Genomic DNA, 24,896 nt, shown 5'->3' on the forward strand with positions numbered 1-24,896 from the left:
GCGATGCTGAACTCTGAGGTTTGCGCAAACATCAAATTTCTTATTTCTATCAATACACGAGTATACTAGTTTAATTCACATTTAACGATTATTCTATGCCATCGCCTTTATGAGGTGGTAATGAATATATATAATACTATATGCGAATAATGATAATACACTGTTCATAGAATTACAGGCAGATAGAGAGATTGAGAGATATGTATGTATACCATTCAGACCCTATGTTGCTTTCCAAATTAGTACGAAAAGAAAGAGTAACATTTTATAAGTACAGCAGTGAAAATTTTATCAGAATTGAATTAAAAGTAATGAAGTTATGACATTTTTGAAGATTCACTAATTTTTACAAAACAGTTCTCGAACAATTGATATGATGATGTCATCACCACACAATTTTTTAATTCATCGTGCACAAAAAAAAAATCAAATTCTTCTGCTATAAAAATGTAAAACATATCATTATTCTTGATCATATAACTTTAAACTAATGATCAGTCAGATGAATATACTAAATGATACTGGGGCATAGTTGCATTGAGTGCCCCCCCCCCCCGGGAAAAAAAAAATATATATATATAGACATTTCAAGTTTTTATATACATACTGTATAGGAGTAGGAAGTTCTGAGGTAATAGCATCATCAATTCTGTAATTCTTGCATATTCATATTGACTGTTCAAAAATTGTTTTGTGAACATTAGCGAAGCTTCGCTATTTCATTACTCTTCATAATTCTTATCCGATATTTGATCAATTGAATGCTCACCGTTGTGCCGATGAAATTTTAGTCTTTCTTTTCAGAATGACTCTTGACTCTTGATCTCCCCTTTAACCATATGAACGAGACAGGCAACGGTGATAGTTGGGTATACTCATGTGTTTAAGACAAACCGATTTAATAGAAAATTTATAACCCCATTCTCGCTCTGATAGAGCATCAAATCCCCGACATCATTGTTAGATCTTCCCTGAACGCAATTGAAACAGAGATCTCATATACAAGTAGTGTTTGATTATAACAGGACGTAGATCTCTAGAGCCGCAAACTGACTCAAATCAGCTGACTTCACACAGCTCACTGAGCACTCGTTAAATTGTACACATCCCGCACCTAATCACGTGGAAAAGGGGTGAAATGACCACCACCCGGCTGTAGTGTATACGGAGTGGAATGAGGCGTCAGACAAGTGTCCAAGGTGGGCCTGTTTAGCAGTGCCACACCAATCCAAAGCCTGTGTTTCCTATGGGTCAACTTACCTATATAGAGTTTACCTAGAACCTTCCTGCCTTGAGCGGACCCCTGCAAATGCTGCTTAAATGTGTTATGACGTCGTAGTTTTCAGGTAGGCAAAACTGACATTAGACAACGGATTTCCAAAACTGGCTTCCGTAAGTATCTACAGGCGTTTACAGTGACATCGCTGAGTGTAATTTTTTGGTATACAAGGTAGCCACCGTCTAACGTTATTCTCGTTCGTAGAGCCTCGTTTGGCGGTGACTGATTGTACAGTTTGTTTAGGTTGTGACATAATGTTGTGGCATAAACGTGCTTGTTAGTCTATGGTTTGTTTATTTATTTGTTTGTTTGTTTGTTTGTTTGTTTGTTCGTTTGTTTAATTGCTGAAGATTTATTTGGATGCTACTGCCGCTGCTGTTGCTGCTACTGTTGTTGTTGTTGTTGTTGCTGTTGGTGGTGGTGGTGGTGGTAATGCTAAATGGTGGGTTTTGACATAACTATATAATTATTATGATATTATTATCATTATTGTAATAAGAGAATTAGAAGAAGGACCAAATAAATGCGAATTCAGAGAGAATGATAAACGAGAGGGATCCGGATGTAATATTACCGTCATAATTTCAGTCCATAAATTGACAGCACGTTTTACTTAAGTTCCTCGAGAGAATCACGTTCAAAACGACAAAAGTGATTAGTGAATTAATGGCACAACACGCATGACGAGCGCAGAACCCGTTATTTTGGTTCAAACCATGGTTGTCCATTAGTCTTCTTAACTCCACCAGCAATTCTGTCTGTAGAGTCATCGCGATCATGGCGGTAGGCGGGACAAACGAAATCAATCAAAGCAACGATTGCAACAAACGAAATAAAGCTATTCCATACATCATGCTAATCACTACGCGCCATTTTCTTTCCCAGTGCTTTAAAGGGTACATGGGGGAAGTTCCGGCGATTTTTATAACTTATAACTTATAACTTATAACATCATGTAGTACATAAATCGACAGCTCCATGTTAAGATTTGTGGAATTAATTATGGACCTTGAGCAGAGAAACCAATACTATGAACACCCAAAACAAATTACACTGAACAAGGTAGTAGTTTCACCATAAGAATGCATGAGTGGGGACTCACCACGAGAATGCATGAATAGGAGGTTGACATATTATAGAAATGTAGCAATGCAATTCCATTACACTTTTAATCTTGCTTAACAAGGTCACCTGTATAGAATATGTGCGTGTTTTCTTATTTTGTTCTGCTTTCTTGAACCCCCACTAATGCATTGTATTAAGTGGTGAAACTGCTATGTCACCATCCTTGTTCACTGTGATTTGTAATACATTTTAAAAACATTTTTTATTCTTCGTCCCAATCACTACAAATTATGAAACTTTGTACCCAGTATAACCAATATTATAGTAGCTCAAATGTAAAAGTCTGAAAATCAGCCGGAGTTGTCCTTTAAGCCAAAATCGTGTATCATTACTAGAGATGAGAAGCAATAATGACGCAGTATGTCACCCTCACTGCATTTTTTTTTTCATTGTAGTGGGATTGTGTCTGTCATTCGTAAAGGAGCTGTCTGTAAATTAATTCACCCGCTCTACATTGGTATAAACTGTACGTATATACTACAATGCACGAGGCGTTTGCCTTATTATAGCAGCACTTTACTCGGATCGTTGTTGCGAATAGTGGAATTTCAGTTTTGTGACTGTGTCTGTGGGTGTGCAGGCTTTACTAAAACAAATGAGCAGGTGTTGACAGCCAAAATCTTCAACCGCTTGACGGTCTTTACTCTCTTTACGTACTCATGGCTGCACAAAATGCGATCATTTCCTACAAATTTCTCATTTGGAAGCCTGTTTCTTCTTGTCACGACGCGTAGTGTTATGCTTCTCTGATTAAAATATTGTCCGGCAGTGGTGGATCGAGAGAGTAAAGAGATGTGGGAGGGGATAGGTGGGAGGGCGTTGGTTTGTCTTTAACGTGGCACCTCAAAGTAGTGTCTTTTTGTCTAATGTTTGCTTTGATTGTTGGAATATTCAAATGAGATCATTTGTAAACCATGCCTATCAACTTCGGATAAATTTGTGGTAGGTTATCTTCTTTTCTGTGACTCTTTTTATTGCGTTATTCTGAAGAGAAATCACAGCGAGAGTAGGGCCTACTTTGCACGTTTTGACAGAAGAACTGCAGCGAAAGATTTAAATTTAGATATCTCGGAGGCAGTCCGGGATAGGTGAAGTTAACTTTCGTTAATCACGGAGACGTAATTAATTGATTAATATGTTGTAAGCTTGCTTGCAAATATCTATTGAATAAAATCACTTACTCAATTAATTAATTAATTAATTAATCAATCAATCAATCAACTTCTAAAAAAAGACAGCCACATCTTATGACTCTGGCGTATGTGTCTGGGGCTCACATGGTGACCAAACAGTAATGTTCTGTCTAGCATTTGGGAGAACCAATCAACTTTTTTTCTGTCTTTGCAGATTAACTTTAGCGTAAATTCCTGAATCATTGTCATGCAGTATCAATCTTGTAGAAGGTTTTCCTATAAAACGAAATGTGAAACAAGTATATTCGTACTTTAAACGATTAAGCAGTACCTCGCAAGTGACGCTATATATAGTGATGTGATCAAGCCGACTCTTTGTAATACATATGTCGCGTTATGCATTGGTAATGTTCGCCCAACTGCACAGAATTTCTGTGTCATTTACTTAAAATTGCTCTTTGGTGAAAACAATCGTCGCTGCTGATGAGAGAGTTGTTAAGCAGTGTAAAAAAAAAAATGAAGAAAATGTGGGTGTTCCTCCAAGTTGTAGCCTGTAGCGAGGGCTCTCTCACCAACAGTAAGACATAATCCCATTGTTATTTTCTGGGCTTGGCCTGGATATGCCAGTGCGCGATTCAGGAAAATAAGATACACCATAAAGATTGTTACCTGTCCAGTACGACATTTGGCTCAAACTGAAAGCTATCTGCGTGAAAAGGCAAGGCATGGATGCTTGTGATCCTCAAAGAGAGATCGTTTATTCAAGCGTCTTAATAGTCATTATTTTGACCCCTTGATATCTCTAAATGTAACCATAAGGCATACCAAGGGCAAGAATTAATTTCATTTCTAGTACATGAAGAACAGTGCGTAGGCCTACAGCACGAATACATTCAATAACACGCATCGAAAGTATGACAGAGAATGACCTCCGATCATCTGGTTGAGTTTCTTATCTGTTATTAGCCAGAAGCAATGCAGTGGAGCAGTGAGCATTGTGTGGACACAGTCCTTCAGTATAAGAGAGGCTAATAAAGACTTGTCCCTCAAATCTGGTGCATCTAAGTTGCTATATAATCATGACAACAACGGGAAATCAACATTAAATTCCGAAAGCACCAAAGTGTCTTTTGTACCCCATACCCGCCTCCATTTTACCACCACGACTACCACCACCACCACCATCCAGCCTACACCAACCGCTACGGAGAAAGAAGTGCATGCTCAGCGCGTACAAAGAAGAGGACAGCTATCTATTAAAGCAGATCCCACCCGCCCCACCCACTTACCAAGTAAGCAATATTATTATGATGGCAATATTCTTTGTCGGTCACCCGTAGGGACCGTGATATTGCCTTCGATCCGACACTGGCCGGTCGCATTATTACATGATAACGTGATTAGGCTACTCACTGACAAGCTGTCTGTAAGTGTGACCAAAGCCGTCGTGCTAATACAACGAACACAATATCGCTATTACTTTCCCTTCCTCACGCTACATGAAAATTAATAAAGACACACACAGTAAGAACAAAAAAACTGCGTGTTTCATAGCTCTTGTCATCTACCACGCTCCTTTTAGACTTTGGCCAAAGTCAAATTTGGCCCTCTTGATTACATAGGAAGTTAGTACACAGAGTTTTGGTTCAATTGCAAAATAAACCCTCCCTCCACTATTAAAAGGTTCTAGTTCAAAGAGTCACCATTTTTGATCGGTGATTTTGAATCGCTTCATGTTCGTATAGTTTACACAAGAAAAGGATGTGTTGTCGCAAGTTTTTAGTTGGATTTGTTGTTGTTGTTTTATGTTTGCTTATATTTCAGCAGAGTGAAAAAACATAAGTAAAGAACACATAAACAAGAGAAAGTATATGTGACGATATATGTTTGCCATAGATCTAGAAGACGGAACACACAAAAAACAACAACAATCATTTCAGCTCAGCAAAGCTTTAAAAGAAAGAGACAGATGAAAGTCACAGAATAAGAAGTTCAGATAGGTCGTATAATTTTCTATAGGGTGATATCATATAGGAGAACAGCTACAAAGTGTAAAAACTCCAACAACCAAAAATATGCAGAATCACTGACGTGTGAGCAGGGCAAACAAGGAAAAGGGACAGAACCAACGGTTTACAGTCTTTGGTAGATGCATTGTGTATGACATTCAATAAAATAATGACTGGCGCCTTTTATACGTTGTTAGCGTTCCACTTTTGAATGCTTTGCACGAAAAACTGTTCTCCCTTCAACAGATATATACGACTATGATAGGACTACGTAACGGATTGAACATATTACACTACAGATGGTTGTAAGATGGGTTACTTTTACGGGTGGGAGGGTTTGTGTAATTTTGCACGATATATGTCTCTATCAGACAGGATCCCGGTAAAGAAAAGCTGGTGGCTTGCGCACAATGATGGATGTCTCTTTTGACAAGTATGAAGGCAGGTTTTGTTGTAACAGAATGGATACTATTCGTGCGTATGTACGTGACTGTTTGAAATCCCCTTGTGCTGCTGTATGCAGAACGGCTCGCCTCATGTACAGGCAAGCAAGGTGAATGCAAATACAATAATGTTCAATTATTGACCCTGAAAGTATGGTGAAATGATTTTTAGAAACATTTCTGTACGGAAAGATTGCCAGTCTCGTACTTAGTGATGCACTTACGTGCAGTCGATTTGATGCTCTTCAAAATCTTACTGAGAAAACAACTACGAAGAGCTAAAACTGAGTCTGCGCTTGATTATTTAGCTCTGGGCAAGTGGTGCGCTGTAGAGCAGTTGAAGCAGGGACTCCTTGGACTCACTGTCATGAGTCTAAACTATTTCGCAAAGACATTGATGTGGGGATAAGTAGATTGTCAGAGGAGGGGAATGAGACTAATAGCATCTTGGTTCAAAGGTAGTGAGGATGGAGTGGCTCGGCAGAATCCCACTGAGTAGTTGATAGCCAAGGCTGGCGTGATCTCATTCGTGTCACAGCAACGCAAGTGAGAGAGAACTGAACTCACTTGAACTGAACCACGTGTAAAGGTGAGAGATAGTTTTTACCAAAAGTGAATGGATTAGTCTCAGAAGTCATTAAAATGTACATGTTAACACTGAGTGTTTGAAGTCGGAGTTATCCTGGCCCCGCGGTTAGATGAAGCTGAGTCATTGGAGATGCTTTTTAGATAAGGATGAGAGATCTTCCTGAGACCATGAGAAGGACAGGTTATTAACATTGGGCGCTAATCGATTGTGCGATGGACCCAGCTGGTACATGTCCTCCACCTCTTTGATTCCGTGATTCATGGAACGAAGCAAATAGAATTGAGAGGAAGTGATTTTGCTTTTTCATTTTAATGGGCGATCTATTATGTATTTCATATCTCGTTGCGCATTGATGCACAGCTTGATCGTCCGTTCTCTTTACTAATCAATTTATTTCAAATGGAAGTCTTTTACGTCAAAGCTAAGCTGTTCGCTGTCACGGAACCGCCGATATTCTGGCATCATTGAAATGATTGATATGTGTTTCAAGATGTTTTGTAATCGCGTCTGCCCGCCGTTCATCTAAGCGTTCATGTACATAAAATATTATACGCTCACATATATCCGAATCATAGAGATAAATATCCTCTACAAATACCACACCCAAGCGAGGCCAGTCATGGTCCCAAAATTAGCCAAATGTTTTCGAGACAAAAGGGAACAAGAGTGTCTATCATCAGGAATAACAAGTTCCCTCTTCACATTTTCAGCATCTAGGAAGCCAACATTTTGGTGAATAACAAGTATAATGATTTAATAGTTTATTTGTTCAATAATCTATTTCATTGCAATGGCCTTGTTACATCACAGAAACGCCCAGTTACGTAGTTGCCTGTGATTTTTTAATAGCTTGAGCAGAGTGAAGGTCGTATTCAATTATTCATAACAGCGAGCGTTGTTACCTCGTAATGATGGTAATGATAGCAATAATGGTAACTAAAATCACGATACAACAACAACAACAAGAAGAATTAAGATATTTAATCGTGGTATCAGTAGTCGTCGCCGTCGTCGTCATCGTCATCGTCGTCGTCGTAGTAGTAGTAGTAGTAGTAGAAGTAGTAGTACCAAAGATGATAATTGTACTTTTTATATCTAACCTCCAAATCGCATGTACATCTAAACAGGGCTCTGACATTTTTATTCTGCCATGCAACATTGCGAGGTACCCATTTTTACACCTGGGCAAAGACGGACTTTGCTATTATATATATATATATATGATGGCACCGAGTTGGATTCGAATTCAGGATCTTCCTTTTAAGGCCCCGTAGCCTTGCCCACTTTACTTTGGTCTTCCATACCTACGATTCATGCAGCGTAACATGTTTGTTGAAGAAGAGTTTTTAACATGACTCACCCATCAACTGTTGATTTCTTCGCAGATGTGCTCGTATAGGAAGCATGTCCATCTCGTATTTTCAAAGTTGAAATGTCAACAATCATTTTGATGTTACCCACATAATAACTTGTGATTTATGATTACGATTCCGTCACAATATCTCGACGTGCTCATTTGCGTACAATACATGATTTCCTCAGTGTTTCGTGAAATGTTACTTAAATAAAAAAATCTGTGATTCTTTATCTAATTATCATCGCATTTTGCTTGAACATGCGAATCATTCTACTCCATTGACTTAGTTTGTATCTATGTCCCCTCTGTTCTACATAGCTTCCCGTCAAGATGAAGCTGTCCACAGGGTGGTCGATTGGAGGCGCACTGTTCCTCACTCTTCTCAGCGTTCACGTCACCTGCTACCTGCAACTCGACATCAGTCAATTACAGCGCGTTGTCGACGGTTCGAGGGGACTTTTAGGACGAATGGCATGCGAGGATTCCTATTCATTCTCGTGTCTACTCTATAATATTGAAGGTAAGTATGAGACTCCAACGTTTATGTCCCCATCCCGAAGGTTTCCCATGGTATGTTGTTTGCAGGTTGTCCTTCCTTCTTTGCTCCTTACATCCTGTTAACATAATAAACACGACATCAGACATCCCATTTGGTAGATTTGCAATGTGCTTAGCCCGAGTAAATTCATAATAATAATACTACCATACTCTGGCAAAAGGAAGCAAGTGACATACCATCCGAATTTTAGTTATTGATGTTTTCATAATTTACATAATGAGGTCTTCTTCCAGGCCAAATTTCACGCAGAAACACTCATCCTACTAAGAGATATGTTAGATAAGACATCGTGATAGTCCATTGACGTCAGTGTAAATGACAGACACATTTTGCTCTTTTACGAGAAATGTCACTTTTGTCACTTGCTTCCTTTTGCCAAGGTAGCAATAGTAGTAGTAGTAGTAGTAGTAGTAGTAGTAGTAGTAGTAGTAGTAGTAGTAGTAGTAGTCGTAGTAGTAATAGTAATAATAATGATAATAGCAATATAGTTTTTATATATCGTTATGCAGTTCACACTTGTTAAGTTAATAAGGCTGTTATTACCCCGGTCACCGGATACATTATTTCCAACCAGCACTGACAGTGCTCATACTCAACTCACTGGGGAGCATTCCAGCCAGTCGCAGCCATCTTACAGGCGCGCACATGCACTGGTCAGAAGCATTTGGGCAATATCCCAATCGAATGAGCGCTCTGCAAATTCTTCCTGGTCCTCCACAAAAGTTTATGTACAACGGTTAACCAAATGTATAGGGAAAGAAAAGTGTTAATGATTTAGCATCTTTCTAAGTGTATAAAATATACTTGTGAGAGTAAGTAGTGATATGACTCTTTTGGATTAATATGATTACTTATGTTAATTAGTGTTTATTTGGAAGGAAGAATATATTTTTACTTTCTGGCCTGAAATAGCCAATCTGCTTCAGCGTGATCGCATGTATTGTACCAGAAAAACATATCTACATTGATAACCTCTCAGAAATGCATGATTTTAATAAAGCAACAAAGACATAAGCGAACTATTTACATTATACATGAAGATATGAAGAGCTTGCTTCCAAAATGCGCTAAATCCACAATTTTTCAATGGATTTAGCGCATTTTGGAAGCAAGTTCTTCATATATGATTATGATAAAATGGGAAAGGAGACAAAATAGAAATATTTTTGGTCTTGACGACAAAAACTCACAGATACGATTCCTTTTCACGTTGTTCGTGTTTTATCACAAGATCTAATGATGCTTGATTGCCGCGGTGAAACTCGTACTTTAATTATGAATGTTTGGAAGTAGAACCAAAAGGCGGTGAGATCAAAAAGGTATCGACACTTGCTTCGCGAGTTCTGATGGACTCTTATCGAGGCTTGATTCTCCTTCAGTAATGTGCTTGTTTATCTTTCTTCAAGATCACTTCATTCTGTTTGCCATTTCAGGGATCGTGGAGGACAAGGCAGTCATAAGCGACTGGCTAGATGCCTTAAATTTCACGATGGCGGAGACATCACACTTTGCATCCTTATCGTCATGGAATTATCTTACAAACATTACGAAATATAACACTGAGGTCAGTTGCATCACTGTGGTAATCCTCCCCCAATTTGTCTGTGTGTATGGGTATTGTGTTGTTTTGTTTTGCTTTTTGGGTGTGTGTGTGTGCGTGTGTGCTCGTGAGTTTCATCTTCTCTTCTTTTTTATGAGTGCAGCAAGGGACTCTGCAAAGATATATTATGTAAGAACATTGATAGTCTAACACACACATTCACAAGACAGTATAGTTTACCAAATGTAAATATACGTTATCAATACGTAGGCCTACGTTCATGACGTTCATAACAGGTACAAATGAAAATCCGTGTGAAGATTAAGAGACATATTCATATCTACACGCGATAACAGAAGCATTTGAATCGTGATGAAACTAAATGTGTTTGGCATACTTATGCTCCAATGATTATAACAGTCACCTTTCTATCAAATAAGAGACTCCTGATTTTCGTTTCTTTTCTCTGTCAAACTGGAAATTAGTGTATTATCGACTGCTCTGATTTCAAAGGATTTGTTCTGATACCTTTAAGATTAACGTGATTATCATACTTTGGATTCGTCACGTACACTTTTATTAAAAATACATGTACCGTTAATTCATGTATGCTTTTCGTGGAAAATGTCCCAATGATATTAAACTTAACCTAAATGAGCATGAAATACACTCATCTTTGCTTTTCGTGTCATTTTACCAGAAACTGTAATTCACAGCAAGGCCCACAACTATCATTACCACACCCGAGGTGTCTAGTAATACAACGGTGGACTTTAAAGTCAACTCGGAAATAACGATTTACCTTTCATGCCTACTTTATCAGTGGTGCATGAACATCCACATACAATTTGTAGAGCATTCATCTTTGACAGGTATTACAAAAATGGAGTAGTGTACTTGCGCAATGGCGGTATACAATGCTTTTCGAAGATGAATATGAGAATCAAGGGATATAGTGTGCCGCGTTTTTTTCCTCGTAAAGCCCAAGACATGGGCAGTAAGGTGCGGGTAAGAGATGGGGCACGCCTAGTTCAAGGTGGGTGTAATCCACGTCATGAATAAATGTTTCATAATTTGATGGAATCCTGTGCAAGATAACAAATTACGACTGACATAATATCATAGCCGTGTGGAGAGGAAGTGTGTGCCATATTCCAGGCTTCTGCTCATGCAAATCGAGATCAAATCGCTACTCGGAAGACGCAACGTGTATTTCTATATACGATGCATCCCCCCTAAAAAGTAGGTAAAAAAATCTTAGAGACTTTAAGTGCTAATAGCGTGATAAAGATAACGTGCGGAGTGAATCACAGGTTAATAAAGCATAATATGATGTTACGTATGCAAAGTTAAGGAATATGATTCTTTGCCTTTCAATAAAATGCATATAAGTTCCGTAAATGTAAAAAATAAACACTGTTTGTGAATTACTGTAAAACGAGGAATTTTCGCGTGCATTTTAATTTCGCGAGCGCCAAGATTCGCGAAATTAAAATGCACGCGAAAGTTCTTGTCTACACTATATGCATTGAATGCCAGTGGCAATTCGCGAAAATTCCATGCCGCAAAAAAAAGGTCGTCGGCTCCAATTTGCGAAAAATTCATGCCGCGAATACATCATGTTTTACAGTAATTTTCTTCTCCATTGCATCTTTCCTTTCAGTTTTTATCAAACGTTTCGATGATATCGGGTAACTATGGACTCGAGATGAAAGATGAAGCCAAGCGGATAGTCAAAGATGATCTCACCTACGAACAAAAGAGGATGCTAAAATTTGCTCTACGAGGTGGCGAGCTAAGAGATCCCGACAAGAGGAGGTACATCTCTAGATTCATACCGTTTTGTTGGCCAGTAGAACCATGTAGATGTTTTGTGTCCTTTATCTGTTTATGTTGTTTCATATTTTCTTTCTTTCTACCTGTATCCATAGTATTATATTTCACTTTCTCAAATATGACTACTGTGAATGTTCAATATAACACTACAGCGTTCTTTTGTGGGCAAATTCTCGAGGTTTTAATGTTATTCATTATTTGATTTCTTAAAGAGCCTCTAATCACTTATCTTCGAACAATCATTTAACAACAATGGCCTTTAGACTTATAATACTAATTATTTTCAAATGTTGATGGGCTTCGTTTAGTTTCATAATAGGTTTAATTTCTCGTCTGACTTTACAAATGCTGATAGTCAATATGATAGTATAATCATCATCGCTATTATCATTAGCTCTGTTGCTGATTGACGAATTGAAAACAATGGTACACAGTGTTCCTCAATAACACAATAATATAAAAAGAAATCATTTTACACAATCACAAGTAACATTGTCCCTACTTTTCGAATATAATGAAATTCTTCTTTAAAGAAAAAAAAAAACTCTGTCTAGTGCAATTTAGTGGATAAGTTTAATGTACTCTTTTCCTGCTCCCTGTGTTCTTGCTGTGTTGGGTTTATGATATAATGGCTGAGTCTCTGGAGGGCCGAATTGAAACTTTTACCAGTTAGGATTGTCGATATCATAATTTTTATCTTTACTGTGATTATAACTACATGTACTATCATCAGTACTATTATCAGTGACATAGTCATCAATAAATGTACTTATTATTACTCAGTGATCACTGTTATCTACATTTGCTATAGTTTGGTTGTTCAAGATCTGACCACATTACTCCTGTTCTCCAATCCCTCCACTGGCTCCCCATACATCAACGTATCACCTTCAAAATTCTCCTTATCGTTTACAAGATATGTAATAATCTTGCTCCATCTTATCTCAAAGACTTAATTTCTTTCCGCTCCTCCACTTCAACCCGTTCTCTTCGTTCTTCCTCCACTCTCCAACTATCACATGGTCCCCGCACCTGCACCCGCTATGGTGATAGGGCTTTTTCTGTTATTTCCCCGTCTCTCTGGAATAAACTTCCTCTCCATATTCGTAATGCTGATAACGTTGATAAGTTCAAGTCATCATTGAAAACTTATCTGTTTACTCAACTTTAATTATGTTGTTTTGCTGCCGCATGTTATATCATAATACGTATATTTACATAATGTTATATTTTATTTTAATGTCATACTTCTTTTCTTTCTTTTTTTCCGGATCAATGCGCTTAGAAACATCAGAATTAAGCGCTATATAAATGTTATTCATTATCATTATCATTATCATTATCATTGCTAATTGTTATTCCCCAACTTCATTAGTCACAGTAGTATCATATTGAGGTCATTTTAGCCTGTCCGATCTGATGATGATGATGATGATGATGATGATGATGATGATGATGATGATGATGAAGATGATGATGATGATGATGATGATGATGATGATGATGATGATGATGATGATGATGAAAAACATTTATAGCGTCATTTTTCTGTAGAACATTCAAAGGCAACCCGTTCCCATGTTAATGTCCCACCTTATTCACAAAGTCAAAGTCTTTAATCTCGCAAGACCTAGTCTTTCGTAGGACCTGAAATTAAACAAGCTGACTTTGTTCTCTTTCTTCTTCTTCCTCCACATCCTCTTCTTCTTCTTCTTCTTCTTTCTTCTTCTTCTAGTCACACTGCTTCCTTCAACTTTTAAGATTACATGTATTTGCATTTTACTACGTGTGCGTGTGTGTGTGTGTGTGTGTGTGAGTGTGTGTGTTCATGTGTGTAAACTAGCAAGGACACCTCTGTGTACTAGGGTGTTTGGAAGAAGAGTGCATATTTTCTTGATGCAAGTCATCGATTCGAGTCTTCTGCATTTACGTAGGCCTAATCATACTGGTATTTCTTCACATTCCTTATCACCTCAACACGACTGTGTACTGACCATTTTGTCAGTTTTCATTTATGTTAAATGAGAGTATTAATTTGTATTTCTTTTGTCACTTTCTAGTTGTTACTTTTTCTTTAGTTATTTTCATTTGAGATATATGAAAATAGATTGTGGTAGATTGGACGGGCATGAACATTGCGCGGGGGAGGGGTGGCAAATCAGTGGGCGTGGACAGTGATCAAGTTTTATTTGTTTTCACAATGTGTACTCCAGGTTTGACAGTACGATGTAATACAATGGCTTATTACTGGGGTTTTACCACACAGACTTTTGCAAAAGACCTCCAATAAGATGCAGACAATATACAGCGTGGGGAAGGTGTGCCCGCCATCACAAGGCGCGGGAAAGACAGACGGCTGCCTGTCCCTGGAGCCGGAGCTGGAGGACGTGATGGCGCGAAGTCGGGATTACAACAAATTGCTCGAGGCCTGGAAGGGATGGCGGGACGCTGTGGGGCCGAAGATTGGTCGCCTGTACCCCGTGTACGTGGGGCTCAAAAACGAGGCGGCAAAGAATGGAGGTATGATCCACCTATTTAAAGTACCGCCTTACAGTACTGCCTTACAGTTCTTGATATGTCAGTGCATTGAGGTATTCCCATTTACTTCATTTTTATTTCAAATCATCCACTTGAATTGTTGCTAAGAACGTTCAACTACAATGGGGTATAAGGGGAGATTTCATGAAGACGCAATATTCTCATTTCCCCTTTTCAAAGTTTACAGTTACATTAATACAATTCTTGATTGAAAAAGGATATAAAACGGAAAAATGTTTGAAACCAAATCACCAAGATGATTTAGAATAATACATCTATTAGATAAAAACACAAAATCACGAAAGTGGTAACGGTATTACAGAGATAACTGTGATACCGCATGACCAGCTTCTAATCAGGATGTCGTATTCAAATGCAATTTTTACCAACTCATAGTCATTGGTTCTTGACAGGTTACGATTCCTACACTGACGTTCTCCTGGAACTCTACGAGGATCCAGAGTTTGAGACGAAGGTTGACGCACTGTGGCGGGACATTAAACCCATGTATCTCCAGCTGCACGCCTATGTCAGACGCAAACTATCTCAACAGTACGGTGTGGATAAAGTCGACCCAACCGAGCCTATCCCTGCGCATTTACTAGGCAAGGAAACCTTACGAGTTGACTTGATATGTTTACATTGACTTGCTTAGCTTTAAAGCCATTTTGACTTAATAATAATGATTACAATATAATTATCAACATGTACTATTCCATGTGACTGTCAACACTGTCCTTGTTCATTTTTTTTCTTTTCCCTGTGATGTCGTTTTCCAGCAATTCTCCAATTGTCCTTTTCCATAATGGGAATAAAAAAAAAAAAAAAAATCTTATCCTTGTGGGGTATTCTCTCCTCATAGCGTTGTCTCCAACATACATTCATCAATGCGGTTATTGTGATACCGTGACTCAATTCCGTTTCTACACTATGCAACAATTAGAAATATGAAACTGTAATTCATGAAATTATTGTAATCCTAACAGAAATGACCGTAATGATAACAATGATAATTATCATAACTGACATTATTAGTACAATATCATCATCATGATTTCTCTCGCTGGTACTTCATCATGACCATTCACAAGCCATTAGATCACAGGGAACTCGTAAAAAAAATCACTTGAAATACCTTCCTGACATGGAATATTTTCCATATTTTCATACCACCTGATAACCAATGGTATATACTCGGTTCCTGCAAGCAGTAATGTTTATTTGACTTCATTTCTTCGCACAAAGACAATGACCTTGAGAGTACTTTTTCTTTGCGCTCTTTAACTAAGACACCCGTTCTTATCCAACATGCCGACAGGAAATATGTGGGCCCAGCAGTGGAACAACATCTATGACATCGTAGAGCCGTACCCAGGTAAGGGTACTATCGACGTCACAGCCACCATGAAGCAACAAAAATGGACCGTGCAGACGATGTTCCAGGTGGCCAACAGGTAAGGTCACGTGGACAACAAACAAATCGAAGTATGACCTATACGGGCCGATCATGAGAAAGGTTGATTAATAACATTATTTACCGTCCCTTCTTGTGCAGCAACCGTGTATTGCCTTCTGTACACACGAATTTATACTGCTCTTTACATACATTTATTGCAATCTTCCCAGAGTTGGACTTCAGTCATACATCAAGTTTGCAACTAAATCTCTCTGCGACGTTTAGTAAAGTGAAAGACAATATTATCATCATTATTAGCACAAGCGTTTATTACAATGACAGCAATCACTTTTAAAAGAAATTTAGGTGGACAGGTCTAGTAGTTTTAATGTAGCGTTCTATAGACGGACATGTGGGGCCACTGTGGCACAGTAGATAATACTCTTGACTTGCAATCGGAATTCTCGAGTTCGAATTCCCTCAAGTGTCGACGTCCTTGAACATGTTTTCACCACCTATTTCCCTCTCTACCCAGGGGTTAAAATAGGTCCCGGGCAATGCTACGGTTATGAAAATGACAGGGCCCTAGCTTGAGTAGAGCAGTGGCAACGCTGAAGATGCTACCTTGGATAAAGAAAGCCACACTAATTATCAGAAAGGGAAATTGATATTCTTTTGTTGCTTTGGCCACGGGCACGAAGAATTGGCGCGATATTTTCATAAGTGACATAATAATGATAATGATTATGATGATGACGATAATGATAATAATAACAAATGATTTATATCACGCCAAATCCATTTTTTAGAGTGTTCAAGGTGCGTGATGAAAATGATATGGTTATCTGTTCCGGATGGACAGGTTCTTCACCTCGCTAGGCCTGGACCCAATGCCTGACACGTTTTGGACTCGGTCCATGCTGGAGAAGCCTACAGACAGGGAGGTAGTCTGCCATGGATCAGCCCACGACTTTGCAAAAAACAGAGACGTAAGGTAAAATGAAAAATTTCCTTTCCCGCTTTTTTTTTTATACTTTTTTTCAGAAGAAACAAAAAACTCATAAATTATAAAAATATATATCATACATTTACTGTTATTGATGAGCTAGCGTCTGTTGACTATCGCACACAACGATGATATCAATGTCTTAGTCTTTGCTTGTTTATTAACTTTTGTCTCGCTTCATTCCTCCTAAACTGATATTGTTGAATCTGATCGACAAATTGCCCTTCATCGAAGCCAGTCATGAATCATTGGTTAGAGTCCAACCCGAGTATGTATGCCCGTGATTTTTCTTTTTTCATCATAACTACTACTGGATACTGAATAATCGGTGTTTATTTACGTCGATGAAGGGAATCAGTTGCAATGAAAACAACTCAATACGCAAGAAATCATTAATTTGATGTTATTATTGTTGCTTTCTTTCGTGTGGTTATATTGTCTTTAATTAGAATCGCTTTCCTTTTCTCTTTGTAAAGAATCAAGATGTGTACGGAGGTCAACATGGAAGACCTCAATACAGTACATCACGAGATGGGACACTGCGAGTATTACCTCCAATACAGCAAACAACCGATGATACTAAGGGGCGGGGCAAATCCGGGCTTCCATGAGGCTGTGGGGGACACCATAGCTCTCTCGGTGGTAACACCAGATTACCTCCATACCATCGAACTCCTCGAGAGCAAGGAAATTGACCGAGGTAAGTTCGTTCAAGGAGGTACTCTGCGAGTACCTCCTTGGTCCGTCTGCGAGTAGATTTGTACTAGGGAGCTTTGGCTTTACGACAAGGACGTTTGAGACGACGACTGCGTTGGCCTTGCTCCTCTCTCCCTGCGTCGTGTTGAAAAATAGCTTTAGATTACGTGAGGACGCAACCTATAAAAAATAAAATGGCGCCCCCATATGATCGGTGCATCTGGTAGCTCTCTGCGTCGTGGATTGAGCGGACGCAAAAATGGCCCAGAACGCGTAGTGAAAACTCAGACGATAAGTGATTGTTCACATGCTCAGAACATGTTTTTTCCTCTGAACGTCCTCGTCACGAAAATCTAAAGCTCCCTATTATGAAGAAGGTCCGCAGCTCACGGGTTATTGAAATCATAAAGACCATTATTTTCACGTATTTCCTTCGTGACTGATACTGAATATTGGTGAAGAAAATGAAGAAGATAAGAAAAAAAAAAGAGTAGACTTGATACACAATTACAGTTTTTCTTTGTCTCTTTCGAAAGTGCAAATTAGACCACTGAGATCATGTGACAAACCTAGCACCGAATAAAATTCAAAATGTTTTAAATCTCTTAACCCTAACTTACCTGGGCTATTTAGCGAGCTTGAATTCCTGGGGGCCATTATGGCCCCCCCCCCTTTAGATCTCGGCCGTTGATCGCGCGATCGCCGCAAAATTTTGCGTGAACATAAAGCCGGATATAATCTACAAGACTGTTGAGTTAGATTTTCAAAAAAAATTGCATTTTCTATTTTTAATTAATTAATTATTCAAATATATGCAAAAAACCTAATTTTCGTCTGTAATTGGCTTATAAAAGCTTATGGAATGCTGATTTTTGGTGTTAATATTCCTAGTGACATTCCAAACATCTATGCATTAAAAAAGATTCAGTATCAAAATTAATTTCTTATGTTTTTTATTGTTTTCTCAATTTTTTATGTATTTCTCTGTTTTTTCGAACTTTTGTTTTTGTTGTTTTTTTCAGCAGAATTTGTCATACACATTTTTTGAAGCATAATTATACTAAAATAAATTGATTTCAGCCATCAAAATTTTAAAAATGAATCTTTATATGAATTAATTGAAAAAACACAATTTGTATTGACTTTGTACACAAAATCACGTTTTTGAGCAATTTTGGGGTTGACGAAAATTTTTTGAAGGGGCGTGGCTTCGGAACGGTATGCCCGGGCGCGACAAATTTGGTCCCAAAAGTTGCGCGAGACTTGAAAGTAAAAAGTCAGCGAGCGGCGCGGTCGGAATTAGTCGAGGGGGGGGGGGGGCATTATGCCCCCCAGGTAAGTTAGGGTTAAGATATAATGTACTGAAATTCACCATACAGTTTTCACTTTGAGGATTTAATAAAGTTGTAAAACACATATCAAATGTTTTGAATTTTTCTTGTCATTTTTTGTAGAAAGTTCTAGAAAGCACAAAATCTCAAAAGTGAAATTTTTGCTGATATTCTTGTTTTGTATTTTAGCACAAGAGATCAACTACTTGATGCAGGTGGCGCTAAACAAGATCGCCTTCCTCCCGTTCGGCTTGCTGATAGACAAATGGAGGTGGGAGGTATTCCGCGGCCGGATCACACCAGCACAGTACAACCAGCGATGGTGGCAGCTAAGGTGAGCAGGGACACTCACTGTCCAACGGAGAAAGAAAGAAAGCGGGTTTCCATCTTCCAAAAATGGCAGCACCCCCCCCCCCCACAAAAAAAAATAGAAAGAAAAACGAAACAATAAATTTCAGAGCGAAAAAGAAAGAAAGAGCTAACATGAAACAAAAATGTATGTTTGAACATTTTCGCATATCTGTGCGTGTGTGTTGTGTATTTATATATATATATATATATATATATATATATATATATATATATATATATATATAACAGGGCTCGACACTAACGGTGGCCCGGTGGCCCGAAAACGCACATCGGGCCACCAAAATTTCAGAAATGAAGACTTTGGTGGCCTGATCGGGCCACCAAAAAAGGACGGATGTTTGCCTTTGGGCTACCAAAAATAAAAGTTAGTGTGGAGCCCTGATATATATATATATATATATATATATATATATATATATATATATATATATACATATATATATATAGATTATATACATATATATATATATATATATATACATATATATATATAGATTATATACATATATATATATATATATACATATATATAAATACACACACACACACACACACATATATATATATATATATATATATATATATATGTATGTATATACACTCAACAAAAAAGTAAGTTCCCCCCCCCCCCTGACATTTTTGGATATATCTCAAAAAGTATTTTACGGATTTTCATAATTCAAACGGGAATGGATAGGGAATTTTATTACTCATAACATGAATGGCATATCAATGCCACCAGATATCATTATTGGTGTTAAAAAGTGCATTTTATGTCAAAATGCATGGAAAAAAGTTGCACTTCAGGCCTTATGAAGCATATTGTGTACATTTCCTATGCAAGAAGCAAATTACCTTTTTAAATTGTTATGCAATTCTCAGGAATTTCTTCAGGTACAATGTGCTTCCCTATTAAACAGATGTTATGCATACTTTTTAAACAATAGGCCTTTTCAATATGAAGATGTTGGTCGAAGCCATGTGGTTTTTAATTCCAATCTGGGTTGATCATATTAATGTGCCTATGGCCATTTTGCATCATGCGCTCAAGTTGTAGATCAGTTTGTTGAGGGAAATGGCATCGAACGTATGGAGTAGCCTGCAAGATCACCTGACTGCAATTCAGTAGAGAAACTTTGGGATATCATTAAGCGGAAAGCGAGCAAGAGCTCGAAAGATCCAAACACTTCACTGCAAGAATTTCAGGGCATCTTGCAGAGAGCATGGGCCAACATTGAGCAGCGCCAAGTACAAACTTTAGTTAACAGTATGAGGAAGAGATGCCGGCTGGTCATTGAAGCGGATGGTGGACGTATCAATTGTTAAATACTTCACTGTATGCTCATGAAAAGAAAGAGATAGAAAAAATATGCAATAAACCATGCTTAAATGTTCAGAATCATGAGTGATTGATTATTTGTGTAAAGGTCACTGCAAATCACGAAAGTGCAACTTTTTTTCCATGCATTTTTACATAAAATGCATTTTTTTTCACACCAATAATGATATCTATTGGCAATGATTTGCCACTCATGTTGTGAGTAATAGAATTCCCTATCCATTTCCGTTTGAATTATGAAAATCCGTAAAATACTTTTTTAGATATGTCAAAAAATGCTAGGGAGGAACTTACTTTTTTTGTTGAGTATATATATATTATATACAATGCAAATGTAAATATCGAACTTTTTTCTCCCCCGCCCTTCAGGAGGGAGTACCAAGGCCTTGTACCACCAGTGGAGAGAAGCAGCTCTGATTTCGATCCTGGAGCAAAGTACCACGTACCATCGGGAACGCCCTATATAAGGTGAAAAAGACATGATATCATAACACCCACTCTGTCAGTCAAGAACGTGTCATTGAAATTGGGCAAATTTAAGAAACTTGCAGAATTTCCAATTTTACGTGTCTTCGCTACTATGAAGGTGATGATGTAATTTGTCTCCCATTTTTGCTATAAACATTACCGATGCTCTTACTTTAGCATTGTAAATCAACTTTGGCCCACAACGCCACCTTACCCCCATCTCCCTAAAAACGTTCCGCGGCCTCGGTAAGAAATATTTAGTGACAAAAAGCGATTATTTCATGATAATTATAGCAAGAGTTACACCATTTCAAAGAGACGATGTGGAATTACAACACACAAAAATGGAACTGTTGTAAAAATATCCTCTCCCTATCGTTTTGAATTATTTTTCTGATCCCAACCCCCTTCCCCATCTTTCTTCTTCTTTTTTTTTTTAAGAGCCAAAATGCGTGTCGTGGCCGTAGAAGGCCTTAACCCTCCGTCCTGTATTATTCTCCCAATCCGTCTTATTGCAGGCAAGAATGAATTCAGTACACGATAGGAAATTTCAGCCGGAAATGACTTTTGACAAGAGCAACATCTTGTGAGAAATCGGTGGGAAAGAGTCATGGCATAAAAACAGCAACAAAAAAGAACACAGAAGACAAAAACCGACAAGAATGTGCGAGAGAAGAGAAAAGTAGGAGACAAGAAAGAATCCATTAATGTCTACCATTAAAAAAAAAAGAAAAAGATATGACTGAAGGACAGCACGACCACAGATGAGAAGATGAAGTCATACTGGTGGAGGCAAGAAAAACAGAATTGTCACCGACGATAATCACAAATGTTTTGTCAAACGTGAACACCTGTCTGAGCTCATGGATGTCAACTTGAAACGCCTCATAGCAAAGACCATTAGATGTTAAACAACTGTTAAAGGGAAAGTATAGTATTGGTGGAGATGAGGATTGGGCGTTTAACTTTTTGTGAGATACCAAGAAACCACTTATAAAATGATACAGAGCCTACCATTTCAAGAGGAGGAATTCAAACTTAATAAGATGAAAATTGGTTTTTGAATGTCTGAGACTTCCAAAAACAAAGTAAAACAAGGCGATCCTAATAACAGGTGGGTCCCGCGCCTTTTATTAGGATTGCTATATTTTGGATATCTCAGCCATTTCAAAACCAATTTTCATCAAATAAACATTGAATCCCTTTTTGAATTACATGCTCTTTCATATTTCATAAGAGGTTTCTCATTGAAAGAAAGATATTATTCAGAGGGGTGAAGGCTCAGGTTTGAGTTTCTTCCGTTTGTCTCCCTCTACAAATGAAAATTTGTTAAGATCGCAACTGCTGATCTGTAAATTAACAAACCTGAGGTTTCTCATTATCTCACCAAAAAAAAAAATAAACGATATAAAAAATATACGATCCCTTTAAGTGGAGATTCTCACACACACTTTGCTGTGCTGTTACCGTCGTTTTGCCCATATTACCAAAATGATCCCACTGCTACATCGGCATTTGAATTGAGAGTAACTTAGTTAATCCACGTATATGTACAGATAATGGTGTCTTCTAATCATAGAATACTTGTAGACGCAGAAAAAAAAAATGTGGGCAACTATTAAAAAATGCGCGAACGGATGTAGGACTAAGAAGGTGTTAGATGTTAGAATGCGTAGAAGTGAATAAATTTAAGAGCACAACACAAAATAATATGGTCTTATTTACCCAGGGTAGCCTCTTCAGCGTTACCACTGCTCTACCAGAGGGCCCTGCCAAAGCAATGAGCAAATGAAGGACAGCACTGTATACCACAGTGCTCATGGGCTGTATGACTTGTGAGCTGTATGAAATACAGAGTAAATGAGAGAAAGGACTAGATATGGAAAATCTCACTGGCCTCTTTAATTCTTCCGACAGATACTTCGTGAGCTTTCTCATTCAGTTCCAGTTCCAAGAATCTCTTTGCGCTGCGGCTCGAACTGAGGGTCCTCTTCACCTCTGCAATATCTACAATTCGAAGGAGGCGGGAGCTAAATTCAAGTAAGTCGCCAGCCGAATTATGATATTAGTTAATTACACTACTGTGTCTTGCGGGGAATAATGAGGTACATGCAGGTATACGTTTTTTTTTTTTTTTTTTTTTTTAAATTCTCCATTGCTTCTTGATTATAATGGGTTCAACGGGAATGATTTAAGGAATGAACGCATTAAAAGACACCTCACATTGCACTCGAGCACTCATGTTTTATTGCGTATCAATGCGTTGGGGATGTGTCACATACAAACGCCTGCAGACAAATATACACACAGTGGAATACACACGCACACACACACACACACACACACACACACACGCACACACACACACGCACACACACACGCACATATACACGCACATATATATATATATATATATATATATAATGGTATTATTATCCGCGTGTTGGAATAAGAGCATGAAGACGATGAAGACAAACAAGTTGACATAATGCATTAGATTCCAACTTCATTTGTTTACAAATAAATGAAATTGGAATCTAATGCATTATGTCAACTTGTTTGTCTTCATCGTCTTTATATATATATATATATATATATATATATATATATATATATATATGGAGAGAGAGAGGGAGAGAGAGCGGTATGGGGGAGATGCGGGGGATGAAGGGGGGGAGTGGGGGTAATGCACCCTATACATGCATGCATTACTTTTCAGCATTTCCGTACACTTTGAATATTTTGCAAACTTATGGATTCGTTTATTGAGCATTGTAATGTAATTATGCATTCAACTTCTGATCATATATATATATATATATATATATATATATATATATACATATAATGTCACAATAGAGGAATGCATTAAATGCCAATTGCCTTGATTTTTAATGCAAAATCCGAATTTTCGGGGGCCTCCCCCTTCGTCAGGGATGATAGTGCGAATCATATATATATATATATATATATATATATATATATATATATATATATTGATATATTGATATATATTTGTATATATGTTTTGTTGAAAATAGAAAAATAAGTGAATAAAGAATATAACAAAATCAAAAATTCAATTTTGATAATTCTTGTCAAAACTGTGTGTAGTGTATTGAATACAAATGAGGCAAATTACACAGGGTGTTATATCTACCAGATGATAACTTGGAACAGGCCGAGGTGTGTTTTGAGAGTGTTTTTTGTGCTTCAGGCGAGGAAAGTCTCAAACTTGGTGAATTCAAACGTGCTACTACTCTTTGTACTGGCAGAGCAGCAATTTCATTTTCAGGTATCAGTTGGAAGTTTAGGTATCTAAATCCAGCGGCAGCCATTTTTGCATAATTCTTCACACGCACGCACAATCGCAATGCATTCATAATACACACGCACTGCAGCTGAAAGCAGGCGATGTTCGCGCTGGTCATTAGTATACCAACACCCGTTGAAAAGTCGGATTTGCTCTCAGCCAATATTTTTATTAGGATCCATAAATTATCACCATTTTACGATCTCTTCTATCACCGAACTTCTCCCTAAACGTTTGTGCCAAAATCAGATCGATGCTGGAGATGGGTATGAGCAAACCGTGGCCTGAGGCGATGAAGAAGTTGACCGGGAAGGCGTTCATGGACACGGGCGCCATCAAAAGCTACTTCCGTCTTCTCATGGATTGGCTGGAGACGGAGAACGACGGTCACCTGATCGGCTGGGACGACGAACTCCGAGTCTTCAGGCGCGATGGCAATTAAACAGCTTTTAAAGATGCCCCGTATTTAAAGGTTTTATGACATACAAATGCATGTTGATTTGTGTCGATTCATGATACCCTCAACATCACTTTTGCGGTGAAACAAATATCTAGAAACATTCCACA

At 38.1% G+C, this 24,896-nt stretch overlaps 1 protein-coding gene across 1 annotated transcript; it reads left to right on the top strand.

Moving 5' to 3' along the window:
* Positions 1–1,204: 1,204 nt before the first annotated feature.
* LOC140238067 (angiotensin-converting enzyme-like) lies at positions 1,205–24,849 on the top strand. Its single transcript, XM_072317991.1, has 13 exons — positions 1,205–1,346; positions 8,254–8,455; positions 9,928–10,058; positions 11,698–11,852; positions 14,137–14,390; positions 14,822–15,013; positions 15,727–15,862; positions 16,667–16,798; positions 17,287–17,510; positions 19,027–19,171; positions 20,918–21,016; positions 22,934–23,056; positions 24,579–24,849. Exons 2-13 carry the CDS (start codon positions 8,266–8,268, stop codon positions 24,769–24,771), a joined length of 1,974 nt encoding a protein of 657 aa, XP_072174092.1. The 5' UTR covers positions 1,205–1,346; positions 8,254–8,265; the 3' UTR covers positions 24,772–24,849.
* Positions 24,850–24,896: the final 47 nt, after the last annotated feature.

Source organism: Diadema setosum, chromosome 14 (assembly GCF_964275005.1).
Source record: "Diadema setosum chromosome 14, eeDiaSeto1, whole genome shotgun sequence".
Classification (NCBI taxonomy): Eukaryota; Metazoa; Echinodermata; class Echinoidea; order Diadematoida; family Diadematidae; genus Diadema; species Diadema setosum.